Source organism: Corella eumyota, chromosome 4 (assembly GCF_963082875.1).
Source record: "Corella eumyota chromosome 4, kaCorEumy4.1, whole genome shotgun sequence".
Classification (NCBI taxonomy): Eukaryota; Metazoa; Chordata; class Ascidiacea; order Phlebobranchia; family Corellidae; genus Corella; species Corella eumyota.
This window is the reverse complement of record NC_137493.1, coordinates 17,256,807-17,268,453: the sequence shown is the minus strand read 5'-3', so window position 1 is coordinate 17,268,453 and position 11,647 is coordinate 17,256,807. Positions and strand designations below refer to the sequence as shown.

The 11,647-nt window shown below is 31.1% G+C and overlaps 2 protein-coding genes across 2 annotated transcripts; one reads left to right on the top strand and one right to left on the bottom strand.

Annotated features, from left to right (window-relative positions):
• Positions 1–881: 881 nt before the first annotated feature.
• Positions 882–3,080, top strand: LOC145750981 (stearoyl-CoA desaturase 5-like). Its single transcript, XM_082567049.1, has 6 exons — positions 882–1,041; positions 1,196–1,326; positions 1,834–2,039; positions 2,251–2,297; positions 2,365–2,544; positions 2,863–3,080. Exons 1-6 carry the CDS (start codon positions 882–884, stop codon positions 3,078–3,080), a joined length of 942 nt encoding a protein of 313 aa, XP_082423175.1.
• A 2,728-nt stretch (positions 3,081–5,808) lies between these two features.
• LOC145750210 (arrestin domain-containing protein 3-like) lies at positions 5,809–10,798 on the bottom strand. The gene is made up of 9 exons (XM_082566190.1): positions 10,649–10,798; positions 9,812–9,958; positions 9,469–9,567; positions 9,097–9,224; positions 8,363–8,505; positions 7,866–8,022; positions 7,605–7,670; positions 6,599–6,851; positions 5,809–6,314 (listed from the first exon to the last, which is right to left on the bottom strand). The coding sequence occupies exons 1-9, from the start codon at positions 10,764–10,766 to the stop codon at positions 6,166–6,168; spliced, it is 1,260 nt and encodes a 419-aa protein (XP_082422316.1). The 5' UTR covers positions 10,767–10,798; the 3' UTR covers positions 5,809–6,165.
• Between the last annotated feature and the right edge of the window lie 849 nt (positions 10,799–11,647).

The following is an 11,647-nucleotide window of genomic DNA, read 5'->3' as shown; positions in this document are numbered from 1 at the left end:
AACGTTTATCCAAATCCTGTTTATTTCAGAGCAAATTTTAATAGACTGATTAAAATCTTATCACCATTTAGTCACATATAAAAGCTACCCTCCGGCATTAGATATTGTAAGCATTAACATTTTAGGTTTGAGTATATTAGGTATTTACAGCTAATAATGCTAGGAAAAAATGATTAAAACGCATTTGCAAAATAAAAATTAGAAAGTTTAAGTTTAGGTCAGTTTATAACGAAAGATGAATAAGACTGAAAATTTTAAATGTTAATAAAGATTTTAAAACATTAAAAAATTAAATATATTGCATAAAAATTAGTTCTTTTTTATTAAATTAAATTAAACTAAGCACAAAAAAATGGGACGTCATATGGTACGCAACATTGCATTTCTATTACGTCACAAGTCACGCAGCATTGAACTTTTAATCCCAGGGGGTTCAATATTCAATCAAGCGTAACTTAGTAGAAGATCAAATATCAGAAAATTTTTTAACAAAAATTGTTTACATTTTTTTGCAGCTCAATAATCTTAGTAAAAATACCTAAACCTAAAATAGATTTTTAAATTACAAAACCGCAGGAAAAATTTATTTTAAATATAAGTAAAAAATAATCAAGATATTGAACTGTAAACTAGCTTTAGAAGCGTATATGGTAAATATAAACAAACAGTTTTTTATTTGTTTTTATAAGCAAGTGTGACAAAAAGTTGATGTAACTTAATAACATTAAAGGTTAAGTGTAAAAGATGTAAGTATTATAAAATTAGAAAAGGAAATAGTGGTTTCACCATTATTAGAAATATATCTTATTACATTTACCCATAAAACTAATTATTTATTTAGATAAAAGGCCAATTACAATATTAAAAAACAACAATTAAAAATGCAGAAAATGCGAAGTTTTTACGAATATTTAAAGAAGGATATATTGCAAACACATAAGTTAAAATGGAGTAACATAATTGTGTTAACTCTTATTCATATTGCTTCAATTTATGCGATTCTAATAATCAATAAAACGAATATTTATACCATTTTATTCGGTAAGTTTTTACTCTATTTACGTTTTAAACATTAAATTAAGAATTAATGTAATTGTAGCTAGAAAAATTGATCTACAAATTTTAAGACCAGTTTATGTGTACTTTTTAGTTTGCAGAAATATTCAAATGCCTTAAATAAATCATTTTTTTGCAGAAATATTTATGTTTTTCGTAATGATTCCTGGTATAACTGCAGGAGCGCACAGGTTATGGGCTCACAGATCTTACAAAGCTAAACTTTTACTTCGTTTATTTCTGGTCTATTCAAACCTTGTCGCTTTTCAGGTTTGTTTGTATGTTATATAATACCGAAAACCATTTTAACGAATGAACTTATCCCGAAATTACGAAGTTTTATTAACTTCATTTTCCCAAAATTTAAGGCACATTTTTCTCAAAAAATTAAAATTATTTTCCAGAAATAAGTTGGGGTAAAAAGAGTTCAATAAAAATATTGGCATATATGATTTTTGGTAAAACCTCCATTTGATAAAATTTTTTTTTAAATATGTCAAAACCCATGTACTAAAAGACTACATTGTACGCAATTTTCACCTAACCCTTTCAGTCATACGTTTACATCACATTGTTTTTGTAGCACAATTGCTCTTTTATTGCACTTTACACAAAAATTTCCTTTAACTTAACTGTGTTGAGACAACACTAATCCCAAAAGTAATTAGTAAAACCAACTGATGGTTCAATTTTAAATGAATCAAAGTCAAAACGGGCTTTTAAGTTAGTAACTTGTACAACGTTAAAATAAACAAAACTTGAATATTTTTACCACAGGGCTCGATATGGAACTGGGTTCGAGACCACCGGGTCCACCACCGACATTCGGAGACTAACGCTGACCCTCACAACGCTAAAAGGGGGTTCTTTTTTAGTCACATGGGTTGGCTATTGGTGCGTAAACATAGTGACGTCATAGAGAAAGGTCGTAAGATCGATTTAAGCGACATCGAAGCAGATCGAATTATAATGTTTCAACACAAGTTTGTTTATATTAAATTGTTTAATGTTAACAATCGAGCGTTTAACTGTTTCTATAATAAACGATGTACAAGTTAACTTTGAAAATATTTGTGTTGGGTTAACAAAACGACGGTAAAAATTTTACCGAATAAAATGGCAATATAAGGCATATAGTTTTCGATAATACGATAGAAAAGCATTACACGATAAAGAAATGTTATTTATTTTTAGATACTACGTAGCTTTAGCTACAACAGCGTGCATGATTTTACCAACAGGTTAGTCTAATACTAGTTGAAATAACTGAAATTTGAACTAAATAGTTAAAACAATTATCTTTTACAGTCATACCCTTAATGTGGGGCGAAGCTATTATGACCTCATACGCTTGGTGTTTGTTACGTTATACTTACAGTCAACACGTGACCTGGTTGGTTAACAGCGCCGCGCACAAGTGGGGCAATCGACCTTATGACGTCACAATTAATCCTTCGGAAAATTTGTTTGTTTCGTTATTAGCGGGAGGTTAATTTTTTTTTATCATATGTCCTGTAACAAATAACTAATTTTTTATTAAAGTTCTCACGTTGAGGGCCATTGGTTTAAATCCCACTAAAGACATGTTGTTAGACTTAGATCCTGAATTCAATTTTTACCTTTAGCATGTTGCAGCATCCTTAAGTAGGATCTAAGGTCCTAGGTTTAACTCCCACTGCTGGCATATTGTAACGTTTTTAAGTATGAACAAAGTCACTTAGTTTAATTTCTACTGCAAAATATGTAAACGGTTTTAAGTATAGTGTTTATTATTGTGACTTAACACCAAATCTTTTCAATTCTTAGGTGAAGGTTTCCACAATTACCACCACACTTTTCCCTATGATTACTCAACCAGTGAATTCGGTCCCTACTTCAACTTTACAACAATGTTCATTGACCTTATGGCCGTACTGGGCCTCGCATACGACTTAAAAACTGTTTCTAAACAAGCAATTGAAGCCAGAAAACTAAAAAATAAAAATTTGATTAAAATAAACAACGATTTAGATAAGGAAAGTTAATTAGTATTTATTCTAAAAAAAAGACCATTAAGAAAGGTTTGTGATATATATTTTTTTACCTTTATCGTACAAACTAACGTTATTTTAAACTAATTGTTTACTTTCAATTTTTAATCGCTTTTATGCGTTGCTATTAATATTGCTTCTTTATTTAATAAAAATTCAATTTAAAAACGTATTACATGCAAAATGTTTGGAATTCGCTCACAAAATTTACCTTAAAACGTTTTTGGGATGTACACCTCCTTGTTAGCTAAGTTATGTAAAAAAAAGTTCATAACTCCATAACCCATAACCGCAAACCCAAAATCCATTAAGTATTCAAAGTAATCGGATTATATAAAAAAAATTTAATTATTGAACGTTACTTAGTAGACTCTTGTGATTTTAAAAATGGTAAGTTCCTTTAATTTCACTAAAAAAACAATAACAGAGATTATAAAAGATGAAATATTATTAATTTAAAAAGAACCTTTAACGCGCCTTTTTCCAAATATATAAAATGTGCTTTGGCTCAACAACTTAAAATACATACTCATTAAACATAATTCAACAAAGCAAACGTTAAACCGATTTTCATTACTAAACAACATTTAGGTCAAATAAAGAAAACCTACGAGATATACAAAAACTATTTATAATACAAACTTCAAATATGTTAGATGCCTTACGTTACATTCTAAAAGAGTAATCAAAAACTGCAAAAGTTAAGCATCATAACCAAAAACCTCTTTCTATTTAGTCCATAACAAACAAACTGAGCTTCATAACTAGCTATATTGCAAACAAACCAAGCTTCATGACTAACTAACAAAACGAATTCTTGTATATAATTAGCGCAAGATATTTACCAAAAAACCTAGCAATCCACCTAACTACTAAGACTAAAGCGAACGATCTACCAAAAAACCTAACAAGCAACCTAACTACTAAGACTAAAGCGCAACACATCTACCAAAAAACCTAGCAAGCGACCTAACTACTTAGACTGAAGCGCAACACATCTACCAAAAAACCTAGCAAGCGACCTAACTACTAAGACTAAAGCGCAAGACATCTACCAAAAAACCTAGCGATAAGGAACCTAAACACTACGACAGACTAAAACTCGGGACTAAAAAACTGTGGGCAAAATTCATGGGAAAAACAGTTTCTGCCATAGCGTAGGTGATCCGATATTCAAAAAAGCGAACAGTCGATCAAAGCCATCGGCCTAAAGGCACTACAAGCTGATCAGACGCGCTTATGAAACCAATGAATATCCACGTACGGAGAAGTGTTTGGCCCCCCATTGTGTCGTTGGGAGGCCTCCCATTTAAACTTCCCTAACTGTACGTTAAACATCAAATTCTTGAGCCTAGGTTAAGCCTAAAATAATGCTATTTGTGGTCCTTAATAAAAGCCTAAATTTGTCCTAAGCCTAAGTTAAAGGTTTGGTTATGGATCCGTTTAGCAAACAGAAACAAAATTTTAAAGTACAATTTTTTTGATTTTTGTAAAGATAATCAAAATAGTTTTTTAAAACCTAAATTAAATAGTTTTTAACCTATTTATTAATAGAAATTGAGGTAAATAAACTTTTATTTAAACAATTCATTATGCTTTATTATTTAAATAAATTTTGATAACATGTTGAAAAAGCGGAAAGATACGGATTGAAAATGTTTATTTAAATTTTACTTAAAAATTTAATATAACGCTTATTAGGCCATAGTGGAAAAATATAAACACTAAAAGGGAAATTCCCTACTTGTGTTTACTTACTTGTAGAGGCCAAAAATGATCAATCTTAAAGTGAATATGTCATTTAATCATAGGTGGGCACAGTTAAACGAAAAAGCAACTTCGTTAAATGGTTATTCGTTACACATAACAGTAACTTCGCTAACGTTTTTTCGGTAAATTAAACCAAGTGTAACGGAAGTTATCGTTAAACGTTAACGTTAATATTTAATTAAAACAAACAAAGAAATTACCTTTTTTATAAAAAAAGATTTAAAAAAAATAGTTATTTTCTTAATCGATGTTTTAACTAGACGAAAATGGTTTAGAAGAAGTTTTTAAAACTGGCATAGGCCTAATGCCCAAATAACAGTGGCCGGATATTAATTACTTACATCGTTTAAAAATTGCGACGATTAAACCCGAAAAACGGCGATTTTAAACATATATATTCCTTATATTACCATGGATTTACTTGTAAAATATTGAGTTAACGGGCTTAATTTAACGGAAGCACAATTTAACGAAAGTTAACAGGTCCGATAACGATTTTTAAAATTAACTTAAAAGTTAAATTTTAACAAAAAAATTAACTTCGTTATTTAACGTTTAACGCATTAACGATTTGGTGCCCACCTTTGCATTTAATACAAATTAATATTGTTAACCAGCATATAATAACGAACACATACTATTATTAGTATTTGTTATTTAAAAATCTGAAAATAATGATTATTAAAATATCTTACATGCAATATATCAACAATATTTAAGACACTTTTTAAAAAAAATCAAAATTCCTGAATAAAATATAAAGTAACTTAATTTTCACAATGTCTGAAACTTTAAAATTAATAATATATGAAAATGTGTGAAACCTTAGCGCATCTTGTAAGAAACTTAATTAAAAACAAACGCGTATAAAGCTTTAAAAAACTTTTCAAAAAAAAAATTACAATTTTTAGTACAAGTTACTAAATTAAAAAAAAAAAAGAAGCAGTAGGAAAATGACCTTACATATGACACTAGAATAAAGTAAACACTGTGATTAGGTAATTAATAGGTTTAAAATTAAAAGCCTGATTAAAGACAGCTTCAGGGATGATAAAATGAGTAAAAAAAGTTTAAAAATATGATGAAAAACATAATTTTCTTGTTAGTTAGTTAGTAAGAGATGAAAACAAAAATATATGGTGTAGTTCAACTCACAATAGAATAATATTCATTAATTACTACTTTACTAATGAGTTATTTATAATTAATTGTAAACAACTAATTTATCATAATTATTAACATAACAGATCAGTTAGTAAAAAATATAAGTGAATATAAGTAAATGTGTAAATGTTTTAATATTTGTCCTCTATTTGTTATATGTGAACGCAGGTTGTGACCAATCATAGTATGTGTACTGAGGCGCAAATGATGTTTGCCCCATCAAGTGTTCATTGTCTTCATCCTCCCGTACGCTAACTTCTCCACCTGTTGCTGCCATGTAAGAAGGAGGGGGGGCTAAAAAGATGGAGGTTACATTATTTATTAAATTTTAAGTTATTTTCAGTGTAAAAAAAAAAAAAAAAAGATAGGCTTTTGTTAATTTGTGTTTTTTTGTTTAAAGATAGGCTTTTGTTAATTTGTGTTTTTTTGTTTAAAGATAGGCTTTTGTTAATTTGTGTTTTAAAACAACAAATAAGATTATGACAAACTAAAAATTTACAAATAAATCAGAAATTTCAGAAAATCAGAACAAACAAAAAAAATTCTTTTTTAAAATTTTTTTAATTTAACAAACAAACCGTTAAAATTTGTTGTTCCAGCTGTTGGGGGTGCGGTGGGGGTCATACCCATAGCCTCAGGGGGGATATCAGGCTGGGGCATACTTGGGGGAGCTTCTGGATAAGGGAGTCCAGCAGGGGGAGCACCCATAGTAGGAGGCCCAGCAGGGGGTAACATGGAAAAGGGTGAGGCTCCTTGAAGTGGAATTGAACCGATGATCACTGGTACACTGATCTTCATGTTTATACTTGTACCAGGAGTCACCACACAATACTGGAAGAAAAATGCTTTAATTACAAACATTAGAGTATTTTATGTGTTTTTTATTGGAGCACGAAATGGTTCACTCTATAGCCTAAACATGAGTGACTTTTGTTACCCAAAACAGTCTCAAATTTACTCTAGCAGTTTGTATATCATTGATTATAATTCCCCGATAACTAATCTGCCGATTGGTGGAAAATCATCGTTTATGGACTCCAAAGGCAATAGCCTGGAAGCAGTGGGAATTGAACCAAAGACCTTGAGCTGTTATGCTGATTGTTTTAACCATGTCGCTGGTATTAAAACAATACAACTAAGATTTAAACTTAGGGCCTTATGTAATAATGTTTGGTGCTTTTATTACTCTGCCATGTCATTGGTTTACCCAGAATAAAAATCCCAACTAAATTGTTTGCCCATCTAAAAATGTGAGCCCAGAAGCAAAATTTTATTAATAAAACTTAACCGGCAGCGTGGTGTAGCGGTAAGAACATTTGCTACACCACACATGGGGTCGTGGGTGTTAACCCCACTGATCTCATGCTGTAGCGACCTTGAGTAAGGCGCTATAAACAGTATGAACTCCTGTTGAGCCAGCAATTAATCAGCAGCATAATTATCGGGCAATTGAAATCTATAATATCCCAAATTGACACAGGCAACTCGAGACTGGGTGTAACTGATGTTACTCTATGTTTAAGTCGCGCATATGACTTTCCCACATCAAGGATAAAGATACAAAAAAAAATAGCTTGTATTTACCTGCACTGTATAAGCAATGTTGATAATGTTGCAAAACCTTAGAAAAGAAGGTGGAACCGGTGGAATCTAAAAAAAACAACAAAGAGTTTTGGTTTTTATTCTGTTGTACAGAATTAATAGAAAAAAAACTTGTTACCAATTTGTAATATACAAAAAAGAATTTTTCTACTTTAAAAAGGCCTTTTTTTAGAATAATGGAATAACAAAAGAAATTTACCCCTTATCTGTTACTCAATTCCAAAGAAAATCAAAGTTACAAACCTGAAGTCTCTCACCCTGCCAGTTAACAGATTTATGAGCCTCACACCCAGGCCCAGCAATTTGTGAAACATTATTGGAAAGACTCCGAGATTTGGTGGTGGCTTGGTAGGTGACTGTTTGGATCAAGGTTGCATTGGTAGAAGGGAGTTTCGATGAACTAAAAGTTAATTTAAAATTGGTAATAAAGCAGAAAGTTATAAGACTGAAGTAAAATAGTTATAGAAAACATTACTTTAATTACTGTGGCATAAACTACAGATCAAGATTAAATTGTCTGTTAATTATTAACTTGATAACTACCCTGTATTTTACTGTATAAGTACAAAAGAGAATTGGTGAAGACTAGACTGTAAAAGTGAAAATAGGCGGGTACCAGAATGTACAACTGAGACCTAGGAAAACAGTACGTACAAAGGAGAAATAGCAACTGACCCAACTATTTAAAACAGGATGTTTTTATTATTTTCTAAAAAAAGTTAAATAGATATATATGTTACCTTGCATTTTCTACATTGGCATTCACCAAAATAAACTCTCCTGGCACGTAACCTTGTCGGTTAAGATGAAGTTGAGCCTCAATCGGACCACTTGCACAACATAAACAACACAAAGTCTTCGAGTCGTTTACACCAACTTGGTTCTAAAGTAAAGAATAAATCATTAATCTTAGGCATAAGGAATTTCAACCAAACAATGACTATAAATATAAGATAAATAAATTTTGTTAAACTTGTTTTATTACAGTACCAACAGGCCTATAAACTGTATTTTTATTGCTGGTGATGTTTGTAATTGTCAATAAAGAATGAAGATAATAAATTATAACTGCGTTGAAGAGAAAAAAATAAAACATTTTAAAAGTGAAACATAATTTTTGTCATAACATGATTATCTTAATAACAATGACCCAAATCCTGTCAGATATTTTCTATATTAGTCATAAAGTAAACTTGTGACAATATCTGTGTGTATATAACAAACGACAAAACTTTTTTTTAAATCATAAAAGTTTAATGCAAATATTAATAAGCAATGTTTTTCGTGCCAATTATATTTTCACTAGCGCAAAGAGAAGGTAAATTATTTTAAATTATTCAGTAGAACAATTGTATAAGTAATTGTAAGATAACTGGAACTAAATAATCTTAAAACCAAGTTAAAATAACAACAAATTCACCAAAAAAAACACCCTATAACCAAATAAGCATTTAATAAATTAAAACCAACTCACCCTTGCATTAGGGTCCAAGTTTAAATCATAAGTGTCCAAAACAGTAAAAACTCTTTTCGTGTTGTGGTCGAATTTCCAAGGTTTGTCAATTGAGGCTTTTATTGAGTAACGAACATTTCCAGTGTGGCCTAAATGTTGAGTAATTTTAAACCAAAGTTAAATTTTATAAGATTAAATGTATTTTGATACCCAGATTATGTTATTGGAAATGTTTTATAGTTATAGAATTAGATCTACATAAATTCTATTTTATATTTTGAGGTCAATAACACCTTAAACTTGTACAACTTAAGACAGCCCCAAAGCGGTAATTTAACTCCTGAAATACCTAAAATTTCAACTTTTGACAGCTAAATAACATCATAAACTTACTTTCAAAAGACGAAGGCAAACTGACAGGAAGTTGGAATTGGAATGGGTAAATACTCTGACCAGTTGGAAGTTTATCGGCAGTGCTGTTTACAGCAGAACCTATGAACAAAGTTTGTGTTAGAAATAACATGTATGGTTCCGATGATTAATTGCATCAACAAACAGCATCCTTTAAACACTATCCAGCAATATTGGTAAGTAGTCATTAGTTAAACCCACCTTAAAAGGTAATCATACATCATATGTATAAAACCTAAACTAAAACAAATGTGATAAAATAATGCCAAATGCATTGTAATCTCACAAATGTGGTAAAATAATGCCAAATGCATTGTAATCTCACCTTGCCCAAAAATGGCAACCTTTTGATTAAAATAAGTTTCTCTTCCGGAATAATGTCTTGTTTCTGTTCTTCTGTTATCACCTGATCCTGTGCTATGAGATTCTGTCCAATGTACATAAGCTTTCCCCACAAACTCCAAGTTTACAGCTAAACATCAAAATAAAACAGTTAGCATTTAATATGATCATTTTTAGGTTTTGAACAGCAAGATTTATGACAATTATTTAGATTTTCTTAGAACATTTCCAAATCCTAATTTTAACAAAGTCTTTACACCATATTGACTATTACAATAAAACAAATTTCGGAGCTCTATTAGCGTAGTCTGCCAAGTTCATAAATGCCGCCATAGGCAACATGAGACTGGGTAATTAATGTTACTCTATGTTTAGGTTGTAAAGTCAACCTTTCCACGTCAAGGAACAAAAAAAAAGATTTCCCGTTGGTGCCTTTTTTATTTTAAATTATTTGGCATTATTATCAATAACATCCAAAACTATCAAACAACCTAAAAAAGGGCAGGTGTTTTAATGCGGTGCTGTCAATAACAACTTATTTTACCGGCAGACTGGTGTAGTGGTAAGAATACTTGCTACACCACATGAGGCTGTGGGTTCAATCCAAACTTCTTTCATGTTGTAGCGCCTTTAAGTAAACTGCTGAGCAAGATTTTAATCAACAGCATAATTATTGGGCAATTATATATAATATCCCAAACTGCCACACGCAACTAGAGACTGGGTGGGGGTTACAGTGGTTACTTCACGTTTAGGTCACTTATTCGACCTTTCACATAGAAAATAAAGATAAAAATATTGCCACTTATAAAATTATTACCTCTCATTTTCATTGAATCATTTAGTTGTATTACAACTGTTCCAGATACAAATTCACCCGGAACATAAACCTCTTTGTTTTCATTAAATGTGATGTAAAAGGCAGCCAATTTACCCATTTTGTCACCTTTTCACAATTTTAAACAGTAAAAATAATTCTTAAAAAAAAGTACGTGTGAGACTAAATTAGATCTTTTATAACTGAAACAGACAGAAAAAGAAGTACAACCTGACATTTCGTCTGTTTGTTTAAAAGTCATTTTATTCAACCCTCAAAATAAGCTTGGTAACTAAATGAATATTATTAAATATATGATAATGCCTTCTAATTACTGACCTAAATAGAATTTAATAGCGGCATCTTAATGCAATTGTTTAAAGGGCTTAACTTATAGAGGCACGCCTATGCTCTACACATGGTCCAAGAAGGATCGCCAACAATGACGTAGCTGTTCCATTAGTGACGTCAGCAAATTTAAACCGAACGATTTACTGTAATAACAATTCAGCATAAAGGTTCCGAAATAAAGACCAAAAAGCGAACATAAAATTTACCACGAAAATAACGGCCATTTTTTTATTATAGCTTCGTAGTTGGACCCCGGCATTTCCAGTGTCAAAAAGGGACACAGTCTAATAAGTGTCCAAAATAAAGTACAAACCCGCTGCGTGGTGTTCTGGTTTGAGCGTTTTTTTATAACATAAGGTATTAAGTTTGAATCCTACTACTCCAAGGCTATAACGCTGTTAGGTAATGCTTTACTTGCTGTTTCAACTTAAGCCGAGCCAAATAAAACATCCCAAATTCCCATAGTCAATTTAAGAGTGGGTTCGAGTAGGTTACAATTACTACTCTATGCTTAGGCCGTATAGTTGGCTATTTCACATCAACAATAAATTCATATAAAAATAACTACTCAACCTTGGTTTGATTCACACTCGTCCCCAGCCGCAGCGCTATAAACTTCGACTAGTCCCAAAGCTTGGCCTACTGGTTAGA